The 16,305-nt window shown below is 51.8% G+C and overlaps 4 protein-coding genes across 4 annotated transcripts; 2 read left to right on the top strand and 2 right to left on the bottom strand.

The window, feature by feature from the left end:
* Window positions 1–111: 111 nt before the first annotated feature.
* Window positions 112–5,632, bottom strand: PFICI_02733 (U3 small nucleolar RNA-associated protein 10; the record flags this gene model as incomplete). Its single annotated transcript, XM_007831314.1, has 3 exons — window positions 112–1,035; window positions 1,090–5,203; window positions 5,259–5,632. The coding sequence occupies 3 exons, from the start codon at window positions 5,630–5,632 to the stop codon at window positions 112–114; spliced, it is 5,412 nt and encodes a 1,803-aa protein (XP_007829505.1).
* A 2,667-nt stretch (window positions 5,633–8,299) lies between these two features.
* On the top strand, window positions 8,300–10,243 carry PFICI_02732 (uncharacterized protein; the record flags this gene model as incomplete). The annotated part of the gene is made up of 2 exons (XM_007831313.1): window positions 8,300–8,492; window positions 8,547–10,243. The coding sequence occupies 2 exons, from the start codon at window positions 8,300–8,302 to the stop codon at window positions 10,241–10,243; spliced, it is 1,890 nt and encodes a 629-aa protein (XP_007829504.1).
* Window positions 10,244–10,704: 461 nt separating this feature from the next.
* PFICI_02731 (uncharacterized protein) lies at window positions 10,705–12,476 on the top strand (the record flags this gene model as incomplete). Its single annotated transcript, XM_007831312.1, has 4 exons — window positions 10,705–10,990; window positions 11,043–11,178; window positions 11,249–11,842; window positions 11,918–12,476. The coding sequence occupies 4 exons, from the start codon at window positions 10,705–10,707 to the stop codon at window positions 12,474–12,476; spliced, it is 1,575 nt and encodes a 524-aa protein (XP_007829503.1).
* A 1,084-nt stretch (window positions 12,477–13,560) lies between these two features.
* On the bottom strand, window positions 13,561–15,482 carry PFICI_02730 (amidase; the record flags this gene model as incomplete). Its single annotated transcript, XM_007831311.1, has 4 exons — window positions 13,561–14,527; window positions 14,584–14,653; window positions 14,713–15,140; window positions 15,199–15,482. 4 exons carry the CDS (start codon window positions 15,480–15,482, stop codon window positions 13,561–13,563), a joined length of 1,749 nt encoding a protein of 582 aa, XP_007829502.1.
* Window positions 15,483–16,305: the final 823 nt, after the last annotated feature.

The raw sequence follows: 16,305 nt of genomic DNA, 5'->3' as shown, positions 1-16,305 counted from the left end.
GTTTGCGACTATTAACACAACCGTCCCCAGAACACCATATTGGATATAAACTCCTTAATTTTCTTTTTTTCGCCTCTGTTTTCCCTGGATATTTGGGTATCATGACTTTGCTTAGTGCAACATGGCATCGAGATTCTCGCCCAGGATACCTTCGATACCCACAATCCATCGCTGCGTCTCCCTTTCAACGTCCTCCTCGTCGTCTTCTTGGAGCTCGCTAATGTACGGCAGCATTTCGGGCAGCATGGCGAGCCAGTCCTCGCCCAGACGCTCCGTGAGCTTCTGCTCGGCCTTGACAGCAGCCAGGCGGATACCTGCCGACTCGGAGCGCAGGTGCTTGAGCAGGGCCGCGTTGAGCTCCTTGTGGTGGTCTTGAGAGTCTGCGGCGGCGGCCAGCTCAACGAGCGTAGGCACGAGGTCGTGCGTCATCATGTCCACTGCGCCCGTCGAGGACGCGTGCAGGAGCTGGCTGGTCAGCACAGGCGCCACCACCGAAAAGTGTGCTGGGGCCTGCCAAAAGTCGTCCTGGTCGTGCTCGAAGCACTTGGCCAGGGTGCTGAGGATCTTCCTCCACAGGTCCTTTTGCTCGCCTCCTTGCTTCGGATCCAGTCTTTGCAGCGTCGCGACCGCTGGGTCGACCATGTAGCTAGCGTAGCTTGTGACAATGGACTTGAGGCTGTCAAAGAAGGACAGGAGGAAGGAGAAGGCGCCCAAAAGTCGAAGGTTGCGGCCGACAAGGTCAGACGACGGCAAGTCGGGACCGACAGCCCAGTCCATGAGCGAGGAGAAGATGGGTCTAAAAGCTGCATCATTGAGCTTGTAAACCATGCGCAGGGCTACGGCGTTAATGGTATCTTCAATGCGCGCGAGGTTGCGGGCGCTGTTCTTGCTAATCTCGCCCCGGCCATGTTCCACACGGCGCAGATCGAGAGCCGACAGGAAAATGTTGGACAGGGAGCTGACGTTCTTGGCAATATCCGACTTGCTGTGTTTGTCAATGGCTAGACCAAGAATATCGAGGTATTCCATGATAGCCTGCAAGTGCGTTAGTGCTGCTTTCGAGCGCGTGCTGCTCTTGAATGTACTTACGTTGAAGCCACTATCTGAAGCCACTGCCCAGTTGACCTCGAGAGCGGTGAAGATTGCCTTTGCTTCCACGGTCTTAGCAAGGAATTGAAGGCATTGAACACGTGAGTCGATAGCATCAGTATCGAGTTCGGCCGCCGCGGATTCGCTAGACACGGCAAGCAGTTGTTGCAGAATGGTACCAGACAACATGTAAGGGAGATGCTGCGCCAAAGCATGCATGAAGGTGTAGCATGCGTTGTGCAGTGCCGTGTTCCTGGCAGCGTCTGCTACAGATTCCTTCAGGTAGACCAGACACTTGGGAGTAGCGACTGGTAGAACTGGAACCATGCCGTCTTGCAGTACGTCGACAAGAGATGCCAAGCACAGCAAGCCCAGACTCCGCAGGCGGACATCGCTTTGGCCAAGGCACTGATCGCCTGCAATAGTCATGGCAGCTGCAGAAACAGCCTCTGGGTCCTTCTTGCCATACTTTTGGGCAATCACATCCACGCATTCCACAGCCACGTACTTGTAAGCCATATCGTCCGAGGTTCTGATAATGGCTGTCAACTGCGGCAGGAAGGCCAGCAATGCGGTCCTGGACAGAGCATCTGCTTGACCTTCGCGGTCGATACGGACTTGCAATGCCCGCAGGACCTTGCGACGAATGACAATATCGGGGCGATCCAAGAGGTTCTCCACCGCCTTGACGAATTCACCAATGGGAAGGAGGTTGAGGAGCTTGGGCAAGCTGTCACCACATCTGTCATGGAGTGCCTTGTATGGTTTCAAGCTCTCGGCGAGAGACAAAAGATCCTCGAGGAGGGTCGAGTAGAGCTCCCGGATCTTGGCTGCCTCCATATCGTCCTTCTCAGTCATCTTTGCAATTTGGGTGATCAGCTTCTTGCTCGATAGTAGACGAGGGGGCAAGTCTAATTGGGCGAGGGCAATTTTTTGAGGATCGCGGTCACGATCTTCGCTGGTGCTCAACAACGCAGTCGAAAGGGTAGGTCGCGACTGGAACAGATCGCCGGTAAGATTCAAAAGCTTAATCACAGTCTGCAGCTCAACCTCAACACTGAATTGGTGGAAGACCTGGCTTGCAAAGGACAAAACGTCAGCAGTCGAGCCATACTTGTCCACCAACATAGCCAACAGTGCAAAGAGGAAATCCTCAGCGCCAAGCACCTCAAGTAGCGACACAAAGAGGCCGAGTCTTCGGTGAGACGGGATGTGCTCAAATGCAGTGACAAAGCTCAACAAGAGCTCCGCGGCGCCAGCAACCGGACTCTTCTTTCCCCTGCGGAGGGACTGAATCAATGGCGGTACAACTTCCTTGACAGTCTGGTTGATAACGTGCGCAGAATAATCGTCGCTCTGGCGCAGAACCGAGTTGCCCATGAACGTGAAGATGGGCATTACGCTGTGCAAAACCAGCTCTGGCGCAACGCTGGCCAGGCTTGCGACAAGGAGCAGTGCTGTATTCTGTACTGCAGGACTCGACGACTTCTGAATGCAGCTGACAAGTAAGTCACCATGGCCGCTGGATCCATCGATTTTGAGCGTCTTGTCATCTCTGTAAGCAGGAACTATAGCCAACAAGCTTCGGAGAACAAGATTTTGCAAGTATCCAAGCTCTGAGCCGAGCAGGGTTCGGAAGTGTTGCAGTTCTGATAACGTGTTGAAGAGAGCGTTGAGAATGTGCGGGTGTTTTGCAGGATCAGAGCCTTCAACGAGCTGAAGAACGAATGTGACCTGCCTCAATGCCTGGGTCAAACCATGATCAGCTTGAGAAACGGCTCCTCGGGATTCTGAAGAGCTTGTCCGTCGTCTCTTGTTGGGCGGGGTCTCATTTGCCATCTTTGCAGCATTTTGTAAAGAATCCAAGAAAGATAGGAGATTCTCGGTGGCCAGTTCCACATTTCTGAGGACGTCTGCCGCTTCAGTGGCGACAGGAGAGCGCTCTCCCGATGCGTTTTCCTGGGCCATAGCAAGCAGCCTATCGGCTACTACGTGCCTCGTCTCTGTTTTCATCGACGGCCACATCTTTTCAATGCGAAGGAACACGGCGTGAAGCAGATTTTCCCGGCTGGATAGGGCCGGCGTCTGGACAGACTGGAGTAGATACTCGAGACCGTCGTTGTCGTTGGGCACGACAGTCTCGACGGCAGTCGTATCCATGGCTGATTCGCTGACGTTCTGTTCTTTGCATAATTGACTTGCCGTCTCAGGAGAAAGAGATGCCCACCACTTTAGCAACGGCAGGAGCAATGTTGTACGGGTAGTACCCGAAACCCCCTTGACTTGGTTAATTGGCTGCAATAGTCGCAGTTTGACGGGCAACAGTGGGGTTTCCACGACATGGCCAGCCAGGAAGGTCAGCACAGCCAGCCTGATTCCATGTGACATGTGACTCTTCTTGTCCTTTTCACTTCCGTCTGCAGAAGAACGGGAACTGCTTCCGAGGGAAGACTGAACGACAGCATGAATGTGTTCAGCGTTGAGGACACACTCTTCCAAAGATGGCATTAAGACGCTTTGCAGCAACTTGCGAACCGCATTTTTCTCTAAAACTGTGACTGGCTCTGCCTTGCCATAAAGCCCCCGGGTTGCCCAGTGCGTCGATGGCTCCGGATTACTGGCAGCTAATCCGTCCAAAACTGTGATAAGATCGGCTGCAGAGCGACGAACCTTCTTGGCCGGGTCACTCAGGCTTGCCACACAGTACGGGAGCAGTGACTGGAAGTCAACTGACTCACAATCACCTGACTTGATCCGGTCCTTTGCCATGTCCAGCGCATTTGACCTGGCCAGAGTGGGGTAAGGTCCGCACCAGATTCGGATCAGGAAAGTGAAGAAGAATGGATTATTGGGGGCTTCACCCCGTTGGACAGCGGCAGCTCTTTGGAAAGTTGCTAGGTTACCACGGTCTGGAACGGCTGATAGATACAGGGAGCAGAGGTCCGTGAAGACATCTGGAGGCGTAGGTAGGAGACAAGAGGTTGCTGTGGCAGTTGCGTGTTGGTTGACGCGATCGAAAATCGTATCAAAGTCTTCAGGGGCCATGGGTACATCTCCATTTGCGTCCACAGTTTCTTCAGGTCCCTCTTGAGTCTGGGGAAGAGCTTTGGGCCGAATTTTGGTGTCGAGCCTCAGCTCAAGAGCCTCAACATCGATCTCGGTGTCCATGATCGCTTTTGCAAATACTTCAGCCGGCGCTCCTGTGGTCTGTGATAAACGAACAATTGTAGCGGCGAGTTCCTGTCGAGCCATTCCATTTTCGTCGACCGAATCGTCTACCCGGTGAGCTGCTAGCATGAGAGATTTGAATACTACCGAGAGCTGCTGGTTGCTGAGTATCTGCTTCGGAACAATTGCCTCGATGAATTGCAGGCCAGTCGTGTCTCCCTTCTTCATGATGCGGTCAATCAACGCTAGGCAGAAGCCGTTTGACAGCTTCTCAATCTTGTGTTCCTTTCGGATGTCGTCCAAAATTTCGGGTAAACCTGTCACATTGAGGAGTGCTTTGGTTACCTTTCTTGACATCTGCTTTGGCGATCTATACTGAGCCATGATTGACAAGCACACAAGACCAGGGCGGAGGGTTTCGGTAGTCCATCCTGTAACCAATTGCTCCATCAAAGCCGTAATGGTTGCGTCGTCCAGATTTCCCTTGCACACGAATGCGACAATAACCATATAGGATGCGATTTGGAGGCTAGGGACCTTCTTCAAAACCATTGCCTCGCTAAGGATGGGTCCAATCAAGTGCAGTATAGCCTGGTCGTTGCTCTTCTGGATAGTCTTGCGACCAGATCGCATTTTGTCGAGCATTCCGTTCACAGCCTCGATCATGATGCCACCCCAGAATGATATCAGGGCCGGATAATGTTGCTGGTGTCTGCAAGTCTCCAAAGTGTGTTCGGAGATGGTTGTGAGGAAGTCGGCGTGATGCGTGGCCTGATACACCAGAACGGATCGAGGCGGCGCGGTGAGAGAGCGGATATAAGGGCTCAGGAAGCGGTATTCGTCGGGGATTTTGGCTGGCAAGATTGACATGAGTGTCACAAATACCTGGATGCTGTGGTAGGGCAAGAAGGTGGACAAGACAGCGGCGGTGTTATATTCGTGAATCCTACAAGGCAAAAGTTAGTCAATCGAGCTTGGGTGTCCTTGAAATGGAGCCGTACCGAAATCTTCTAACAAGCCATTCCACGGATCTAATGGCCGGCATTAGCCTGAGACGGCCACCAACCAAGCGAAGAAATGATTCTATTCTCTTGTCGAGCTCCGCATTCTCGGCGGCCGTCATCTGGTTGCGATCCTCATCCTGACTCTGCTCGCTAAAGATGGTACTGGCGAAAGCACCAAAGCGGGCATCCAATTGGCACAGCTCGTCAAACCCTTCGCGGCATATCTTGTAGAGAGAATGGTAACTCTGCGAGGCGGCGACTCGAGGCTCGAAGATTAAAGATTTCGAGTGGGCAGCTTTTTGCGCCCTAACGTCGAGGGTGGTCTTGGAGTTGGCAGCGATTTGCGCAAGCTGCGCGGCCAAAGACGACATGGTGTTGAATGTCGCGTATGGTCAAGATTCAGCGCATCGGAAGTATCGAACGGTGATATGTCGGGAGCGCGAGTCTTGGGTCTCGGATCAGGAGTTGCCCGTAGAGGCGCCTTTGCAGGAGTAGGAGTGAATGACTTCTTTGCCCTTGAATAGTCTGTTTTCCAAAAAATTCATCGGGTCTGGGACAGGACGAGCAAAGAAATTCCCGATAAGAGAATGGGCCAGTCAGAACTTGCGGATAAGCAGTCCGGGATCATTGCTCCCCACATTTGTTGGTGAACGCAATACTGGAAGGGGGTATATGGAGTGTTAGGTTCGATTCCTAATGGCGCTAGTCACTGGGGTGTCCATGAAGTTATTCTTTTCTACATTGCCCCTCCACCTTTGCCAAGACTTTACGCTAGCTCCATCTATAATAAGCATGAGCGGAAACACCATGGCTGACGTCTTCACGTACGAACTGATTGGTAAACATTCTGCGTCTGTGCCGACTAAGTTCCCTCGGGTCCATTCAACACAATAGTTGAGTATTATATGGAAGAGCTGGGGATTGTGACCAATAACTATGATCTTTTATGATGATGAGGAGCATTGTGAATAGTGGCTATGCCTTGATTGACTAGAGTCTGCCTGGCAGACCCAGCAATAGCTTGATGCAGCATGAAACGCCGGATATGATTGTCCTCATCCCGAATCCCTAACAAGTCACCGCGGCAAAACCACAGAGGGTAGTGTGGAATCAGGCGATTACATTACAAGCGATTCACGAGTATTACTGATCACATGGGTCTTTATCAGCCAGCATAAGGTACACGGGCACATCTCATCGACTGACGGTTGCACACTTTAAACTTCAGCTCCCCACCAAGAAAAGACTCGTGCTGTATATCTGGACAGCATACATCTGGACAGCATACATCAAAGTTTCGAACGTGCAGAGCTCCGATGCAAGGAGACACATTGCATATTCAGCAGATCCATGCTTTAAGCAATGCAACATGAACATGTCTGTTTTCAAATAAGGTTGATTCAATCCATGTGAGCCGTCTAGTATGGCCCATAATATTACTGGCCGACAGACGAGACCATGGTCTTATGATGACATTATTTTCGCTTCGCCGTGTGGACACGATGAAAGAGGTCTACTTGGCCGTTATTCTCAACGAGAATCTATGCTGCTGAAGATGCAAATTATGGGACACGCTATCTTCTATGTAACCAGCCATTCTCGCTCCGCGTTACTAGGTACCTTTGAACTTCTGCATCTAATCATGTACTATACCAAGTTTGCTTCAGTCAAGACTCCGTATTATTTAACATGGAAAGTGCATATTTCATGTGAGAGTGCCTGGGCTGGGCGGGCAACCAATGACAGATTGACCTCCGAAATTATGTATTCCATCGATCGAGGTGCACAGAATCGACAATCTCGTCTTCCGCCTGCAGTCCGATACGCTTGGTGTTACTGGGACGACCATGGTGTTGTAGGAACCAGTCAGTCACAGCTTACAGGGCGTTGTGTATGTACCATGTGTTGCCAAAACGATCGATTCTTGGTGGACGTTTTGACGGGTGCACAGCCGTTGATTGGTAGATCTGGGGCCCAGGCCGTTGCCTGCCCGTCTAAATGCACTGTAAAATAAGCCCACAGAACCTGACTAACCCCTTTCGCGTTCGGCGTGCCTGCCTGTACCTACCTACCTTAATAACTGTTTGGTGCTCTTGCCTTGCCACCAAGCACACTTGAAAGGCAACCTCAACTCTAATCCAGATCATCCGTACTTCCCATTGCAGCCATTCACCACAACCAAACATCACGCATATTGATCTCACCAGTAGGCATTCTCGTGCCACTGTATCTCAGATTGTCCTCTCTTGCAAAACCCTTCTAATAATTCGCTCGATTTCCCCGATCACCTCCGTTAGGCAACAAGTCCCGAGTCTGAATCCTGCACCCATCCTACACGGCCGTCGAGATCTCAATACACTACAACAAAGACCTTAGCGACAACGTTCCTGTTCCAGCCCAGTGATCCGTGTTTACGAGAACGACGTCTCAGTCCAGCGCACACTTCAACTTCAAGTCCACGGCTAGCTATTGTTTCAAAATTGTACAATTCCCGACAGGGTGTACCGAAGCCCCATTCACGGAACTGATCTTCAACGCTTGTCCGTCGACCATCGAGACCAACGTCGTCTACTCGGCCACTTTCGCGACCGCTGCTTGCTTCCAGCTTTGGATTCAAGAGACCAAAACATCCATCATACTTCCGTGATATCGTGTCATTCTCTGCAGGACTGATCGACTCGATTGTGAAGCAGCTTTCGCAAGGCCGGTCGCTCTCCTGCGATGAGGCGGGGAGGGTGGACCTTTAGCACCTGAAATCAAGTGATTGGGGTAGACGACACATCTTGACGCGTGAGAAAGAAACAAAGGACACAATCAAGTAGATTGGGAGGCCAAGATCATACAGCTGGCTATAGACGCTCCTCAATTCGGCTCGCGCTGTTCAAACAACTCACACCAGTTTCGATTCTCGATACACGGTTGTAATCCCATTACCCTGCTAATCACTGCTTGTCTTTGCTCCACGTCCTACGGGGCAAAGTGCAACACATTCCAACACCGGCTATCTGTGCGAACGGCGCTTCAGAGGACAGGCTGGTATGGATTCTCGCTTTCCAGTGTTTCGAGAAGAACTATACAATGTTCAGATGGACGTGAAGCAGCTTGCTCATGTGCAGGTCAGCCACGCTGAAAGATTGGCTCGGCTGGAGAAGCACCAAGCAAATGAGTCGGCTATCAAGTCTGCCTGGAACTCTCCATTCCCCAGCGCTATCGGTGGCACCCCGCAGCATGGTATGTCTCGGCGTCGCTGTTATGATAATACTTTGGACTTACTTTTGGAATTAGGCCCTATTCAAATGCCCCCAGTCGATTTATTCGATGACTTTGATGAGGAGCAGGGCCAGAACTTGCTAGGCAGCCTCCATCTCGATGCTGAAGAGGAGCCTGTCCGGCGCGGCGCGGCCTCAAGGGCGAACAGTGTTCGTTTTGACGAGAGCGCCCTTCAGGGCTCTAGCTGGGCTCAGAACGGCCGGCAGTCTGGCGAATTTGTGCCTATCCGACCTGGCAGTGGCATGGGAAACATGATGGAACGCACGTATTCCCACAAATCGGATGGCCGACATAGTTCTGCCGGTTATTCTGTGCACTCTGTGCATTCCCATCATTCTGTAGCTTCTGGTCGTGGCAGTAGTCTTGGTCTAGATACTAACTACGCAACGACTGGTTCCGAGGAGGACTCGCCCATTGATGCACCGGCACCGCCGCCCGGTTTTTTCATTCTGGGCTCTGTTCCGTCCATTGTTCGTTGTTGGCTGACAACAAATTTCGCACACGAGACGCTCTTGTATGCAGATATCTGCTCTGGCTCACAGCAATCAGTGCTGGACTATTCACTGATCAAGGAGCTGGAACTATCAGACGAAGTGCACAAGGACCTGGACGGAGTGTATCGAATTCGCTTGCCAGTCTACCTGACTGAGGCCACTGTCACCCACCCGAGCTCAAGAAATTCAAGCCCAACACCGCAGATGCCGAATTTGATTGTTGGCTTTGAAGTCGTTGGACTAGAGCAAGCAGAGTTTCCTGATTTGAAAAAGGGCATCCGCATTTTCATAGGAAGTGAGACTTTGCGAGAACATTCTGCTGACATCTTCTTCTCCCAAAACCGCATGACGCTGTACGGCAGTGAAAGAGAGAAGCTCTCCGTGCCCTTCGTGCGCCCGGAAGATCACAGTGTGTTCAAGTACATTCGTACAGTGGCTGTCCTGCCCGAGAAGCCGCGGCTGAATGCTACAGCGCGTCCTTTCGTCTTGGGTGAGCCCAAGGCGGCGGAAATCTCCAATGAATCTGTCAACGAGATCCAAGAGAAACACGAGCGAGGCGCGCTCGACAAGGAAATACAGTCTCGTGCGCCTGAGGTATCACAGCAACCGACGACTGACCGTGTTACAAGCAACCTGCCTGAAGCCGCAAACGACCGAGACACCCAGGGCAAAGAGGACACTGATGTCTACGAAGCTTCGAACCAAGACCTGTCCGTCTCTGGTGACAATCGCAGTGAGACCACCAGTGACAGCCAGCGCCGTGAGCCAACTGCTAGTGGCATATGGTCTTCTTGGAGACAAGGCTCTTCAACAAACAGTGGTGACCCGAAGGAAAATGCCCCATTGAGCGGATATCAACCACCTGGTCGAGTTCGAAACATGAAAGTCCTGAAGCCAAGCAAAGCCAGTACGTCTTTGTCTACCCGAGCTGGAGTCACTTCGGAGGCGCTTCCGAAATCCAACGGTGAAAATCGTCGTAAAAGTCAACCTGCGGACACTACTCCCACAGGTGTCCTTCGATGGGGCAAGCTTGATCGGGGTTCTGCTTCAGGATCAGACAAGGACTCCAAACCAGCGGCCATCAATGCGGTGCATCGCGAAACCCGGAGCGTGTCCAGCACACCGCGCACTTCTGCCAACCCCGTCGGCGGAGCCTCGGCTTTCTCATGGATGACGCCGATAACTAAAACAAAGCCTTCTACAACCACTGCAGATTAATGCCCAATAATGATTTCTTTGACAATGTGGGGCTTCAAGCACCTTTTTTTTTCCCACTTTGCTAGTGAATGATAAATTGATGTCTTACCTAGCGATCAAGAATATGAAGGAGAAGAGGAGAAGAGAAAAAAAACAAGAAAAAGAAAACAAAATCATATTGATAATAGAATACATGCTATTCTCTATAAACAGCATCTTAACCCGCAGTGCATGTTGTGAATATTATATGACGTAAAAGCATGGCTAACAGCACACCATTTCACTCCCTCCACCTGTTTAGCGCGATTATGCGCATCTCAAAACCTCTCAATATCCCCATTCCATCTCCGAGGTTCACTACCTTGGCCATTGGTGATTGGTCAACACAACAAAACACCATCCCCTGAAGCGCATAGGGTGTGTTCACTTTTAATCGTCAGCAGCACACAAGGGACAGAGGAATCAACGAAAGTACAGACACAATGGACAAGTCCAAGGTAGACTACTCGTTGTATCTGGTGACGGACTCAACGCCCGCAATTCTGGGCAGCAAGGATATCGTAGCAGTTGTTGAGGCTGCGCTCAAGGGTGGTGTCACCTGTGTGCAGTACCGCGAGAAACATGCCGACACGGGCGAGATGGTAGCAACGGCAAAGAGACTACATGCCGTCACGCAAAAGTACAACGTCCCATTGCTGATAAACGACCGCATCGACATCGCGCTCTCCGTAGGCTGTGAAGGCGTTCATATTGGGCAGGATGACCTTGGTAAGTTTCGGTAATGCCCAGTGTTAACACATATACTAAAGAAGCAAGGCAGACCTCGCCACGGCAAGAAAATTGCTAGGGGATGACAAGATTATTGGTGTTACAGCCTGCAACGTTGAAGAAGTGGAGGCTGCCTCAACAGGAGGTGCCGACTACCTAGGCATTGGAACAGTCTTTGCAACACAGACGTAAGGCCTCCCCCCCCATTTGCGAGATGATATGGCGATGAAAGCATCGTCTTACTGACATCCGGCTAAGGAAAGAGAATACCAAGTCCATCATCGGCGTATCTGGCCTTCAGTATCTCCTGGGTTATCTGCGAACGTCCAAGTCCAAGGTCAAGACGGTATGCATTGGCGGTATCAACGCCTCCAACGCATCACGCGTCATGTGGCAGTCATCCTCACTGGACCGATCCCTCGATGGTATCGCCGTCGTGTCGGCCATTGTTGCGGCATCTTCGCCCGAAGGGGCCTCGCGCGAACTCCTGAAACTGGTGAAGACGCCGCCGGTCTTTGCGCTGCGCTCCCCGACCCTGGACCAGGCGTCCCGGTCTGCCGAGGAGGTGCTGTCGCTGGTGCCCGAAGTGGTGCGCCGCGTTGATGCCGCCAAGCCCCTCAGCCACAACATGACGAATCTCGTCGTGCAGAACTTTGCTGCCAATGTTGCTCTGGCTGTCGGTGCGAGTCCCATCATGGCTAATTATGGCGAGGAGGCCGCAGACTTGGCTGCCCTGGGCGGTGCTCTCGTCGTCAATATGGGCACAGTTACGCCCGAGGGTCTCCAGAATTATCAAAAAGCTCTAAAGGCTTACAATGATGCCGGTGGACCGATTGTATTTGACCCCGTCGGGTGCGTCGCCTCTTGAGAATCCGCCACGTTCGAACTATTCAATGAAGAAGCCTTTCTGCTAACATTACAATTCAGTGCCGGTGCAACCGCGGTCCGTCGGGCCGCAACAAAGACGATTCTCAATGCAGGCTACGTCGACGTGCTAAAGGGCAACCAGTCTGAGATTTTGACCTGCACACCGGCGGGCGCGTCGCTGCAACAGCGCGGAGTGGACTCGTCGGCGGACGCATCCCAGACCCAAGACAAGCTCGCAGCCACGGTCCGAGAGCTCGCACAGCTCCGGCGCAACACGGTCGTAATGACGGGCGCGACGGACCTGGTCAGCGCGGGCGGCGCCGTCTACGCCGTCGGCAACGGCCACGAGTACCTCGGCGTCGTGACGGGCACGGGCTGCTGCCTGGGTACCACCATCAGCGCCATGGTCGCTGCGTACCCCGAGGACAAGGTCGCGGCGACCGTGGCCGGCCTGCTGCTGTACGAGATTGCCGCGGAGAATGCGGCTGCCCGTGAAGATGTCAAGGGTCCTGGCACTTTTGTTCCTGCCTTTTTGGACGAGCTGTTCAACTTGCGGAAACAGATTGCTCGCGGTGATGATGGATGGAGACAAAAGGCCAAGTTCAGTATTGTAGCATAGATTTCATGATGAGTGTATTTAAATTCTCTTGAATCTATACAAGCGCTTGGGACTTGACTCTCGCACTCTCCAGGACCGTTGATGACTAAAGGATTATCATTGATGCGCTTGATATACCGTTGGTGATCGAGACATCTGAGATGCCATGGACTACGCCAACCTATTCGACTCGACTTTTTCAATTTACTAGTACTACACAAGGAATAAGGTGTCTGTATATTCAGAAGCGTCTCTCAGTCGTTCATAAGTACACGAAATTACTAGCAACCAGAACTTGCAATCATGGGACATACGTTTGTACTCATACGCAAGGAATGGCTGGGATCTATCCCTCAGCTCGGCACTATGCCACATTGCTATGCAACCAGCATTGCGTTCGGGAAGTAAATATAGATCTGACAGTTTGCCCTGTGGATCTTTGATAAAACCGGCTTAGCTTGACGGAAACTTGGATTATGTTATGTGTTATTGGCCACGAATACACGTTGGAAGTGGCAACTGCAAGACTCTAGGCGAGCTTAACGCATGCTCCTTGCATTGGTAGAGAGTAAAATATTAGGGAAATGGTGTTGACGATGAAGCGTTTCTGCAATCCTCTTACAGGCTACCAAAAGATCAGAGTGCATCTCCAACATGCCTTCTTATCAGACTACTCTGTCCATTGTGGACCAACTCATGCCCATGGCGCACAAATCCATGTGGTTAGTTTTCGAAATAAACGACCAGGAAAAGATTGTCTCGGCTTTATTTTCTGGACAGCATGATAAACAGCTGAGTCAAGACATGTTGGACCAATATAGAGTCATCCTCACACTGAGATTGGATGAAGTGTCTCAGTTTGAGCAGGATGAGCTTTTACGAGCAATGAGTCGCGCTTAGAGGGGTGTATAGATCCAGAAGCAACACTATCTACACCAAAGGAGTAATTCATGGGGCACGAGACTTTTTATGAATATACCAGCACGAGACCTGCGCTCAATACATTGTTTTGTAAACATCACTCAAGACTGTGAGAGGGTTTATGTCTGCGACACAATAGAATTACAATTTAAGTATTAATTATTAATAGCTGAGCATGAGGAGCTCAGTAGACCGGAATGTTCCTCGTCAGGTAGCTGTGCCACTTTGGAAGTGTCCTGCCATACTGCGTTCCGGACTTGAGCAGGAGATCTTCAATGGCACTTCCCCAACGCACCAATTCGGCCTCGGCCCAGGCAGTCTGCATAATGGCAAGACCAAACGGCATCCCCGTGTCGGAAAAGATACCAGCCGGGACGGTGATCATCGGGTATCCGGCCTGAGCAGCTATCTGGTAGGTCTGGCCGACCTCGGGAGGAACCAAAAGTCCCGCCAACTGGGTGCCATTGTAGTTCAGAGCGTAGTCGATGCCATTGCGCGTCGAGGTCTGGCTGAACTCGAGGGCCTGCCAGTATGTCTCGTTTTGAATGCCCTTGGTTGCGACGGAAGCAAGGAAGCCATCCTGACCCGACTTGAAGGCGGCCGAGCCAACCTTGGTGCCGTACGCGTAGCCGCCCTCGGTGCCGTCATTGGCATAGTTGTAGGCAATGATGTCCTCGAGGGAGCGAATCTCGGTGTTCTCTAGCTCTGACAGGTACGTCTTGATGTTGTTGTAGAAATCAACCTTGACCACTGTGTATTCCGACTCGTTGGCAAAGCCGCGCGTGGTGCCCCAGTCCCAGTCCCACCCATTGGTGCTGACAATGGTCTCGTAGTCAAGGATCTCCGTGTTGTTGACAATGGTGGCGCCGGCCGCCTCCATCATGGAAATGATCTCGAGAAGCTGCGTCTGCTCCTCCTCGGTAGCATACACCCAGAAGCTGTTCCACGGAAGGCCAAAGACTGCACCCTTAAGGTGGCACTTTGTGGTCAAGTACTGCGCATAGCCACCAGCGGGCGTTTTCCCTTCCTGACCAGAAGTGTAGTTGTCGCGGGAGTCAATGCCGTATATTCCGTCTAGGGCATAGACCGCGTCCCGAACAGTCTTTCCAAAGGTTCCAACAGTATCTTGATGTTCACTCTCGGGAACAACGCTATTGGATGATTGTTAGAAATGCATGATAGACAAGACTGCCAATGGAAGACCTACCCAGCCCTGGAAGTCAGTCCAACAGTTGGTTTGAAACCAACGATACCGTTACGCTCAGCTGGACTGATCACTACTCATGTGTTAGGGATGTGCCCCTGATATTTCGATGTTGAAATAAAAAAAACTCACCACTGCCATCCGTCTCAGTGCCGAGAGAAAAGGCAACAGCATTAATAGAAACAGCCACACCGCTGCCTGAGCTGCTACCACCCGGGTTCATGGTCAGATTGTATGCACTTCGGGCCTGGCCACCGCGAGCAGAGTAGCCCTCGGAGTAGCTGTTGCTGCGCATATCGGCCCACTCGCTCAGCGTGGCCTTGCCGAGAAGGACGGCGCCAGCCTCGCGCAGGCGAGCCACGACAAAGGCGTCGCGGGGAACGATGCTTCCGAGCAGGGCCCAGCTTCCCGCTGTCGTCTCCAGGTTGTCCTTGGTGGCAATGTTGTCCTTGACGGTGAACGGGATACCGTGCAGTGGACCACGAACGCGACCTGCAGCTCGCTCGGCGTCCATTTGCGCGGCAATAGCCAGAGCATCCGGATTCATCTGCAGCAAGGAACTATCACATTGAGTATCAGTCTCGTGCGTGATCTGTTTGCCTTTCTTATCTAACCTACTTGGCGTAGTCGTCTGTCTGAAAGTTACGGACCATGTAACACACGACGAGCTGGACAGAAGTCAATGTGCCCGAAGCCATGGCAGCCTGCATCTGGTCAATGCTGGCCTCCTCGAGCTCGAACTCGCCGCACTTCTCCATGGGGAAGAAATTGGTAGTGTCGGCATTGGGCTCGGACGGGAAGAGCGACGCCGTGAGACTTGGTCGCACATAGCCGATATCATCTGGACTGGCGACGGCCCCGACGCCCGCGAGGCAGGCGGCCAACATCAACGAACGGCGCATTTTGGCTTATATTGAAGCTGATCGACGGCTCTCTGGAATCGGCGTACTGTTGATTGTTTTGAAACAGTGATACGTCGCCGATGCACATAATATAGCACCGAGAAGCTGGAATCGCTATCGTGCTCTCGACTACAAATGATCCTTGGCCTTCATCGATAGTCTAGCGGACTACCGGGATTGTAGACTCCACAGATGTTAGCCTGGCCGGGGTTGGAGATAGCAGCTTGGAAGGGGCGTCACGTCTTTTCAGCATGCATAACCTGAAAAGCAATCATACTGAGTGTTCCTGCATAATAAATACTTGGCGCGTACGTCACTACACCACAGCTGCTGACTTCGTGCTTTTTGCATCGTGTTTTCATAAAGGTAGGGACGTCCCTCAGATCACCCATCATAAGTAACCATAAATAATTGCCTACCGATGGTCATGAGTAAAGTACGAGATGATCGCCGTACTGTGACCATCAGCTTGCGTGGTATCGCCATTATTGGTTCTATAGGCAATGAGTTCCGAACATCAGTCTCAGCCGCTGAATGCACAGCAACCGAGCAAAACAAGAAAAGCTCCCATGAGAGGAATAGGTATGGGTAGGACAAGTTGGCGGCGAACGCCGATAACTGCATTTTCTAGCTACGCGTTCAACTGCCTACTGTGATAATGGTAATGCGTTTATGTAAATCAAAAACCAAGTCCAAAAGTCGGCTTTTCAACCTCGGCGCTGACGGAAATCAGAAAGCCAAATTATCGACAGTCTCCGCAATTCATACTCGTTATCTCTCCATACCATAGATATGGATACCTTGCCAAGGGAGGAGCCGGCCG

This window comes from Pestalotiopsis fici (assembly GCF_000516985.1).
Source record: "Pestalotiopsis fici W106-1 unplaced genomic scaffold PFICI_Scf_2, whole genome shotgun sequence".
Classification (NCBI taxonomy): domain Eukaryota; kingdom Fungi; phylum Ascomycota; class Sordariomycetes; order Amphisphaeriales; family Sporocadaceae; genus Pestalotiopsis; species Pestalotiopsis fici.
The sequence above is the reverse complement of the archived record's forward strand: the minus strand, read 5'-3'. Positions and strand labels throughout refer to the sequence as shown.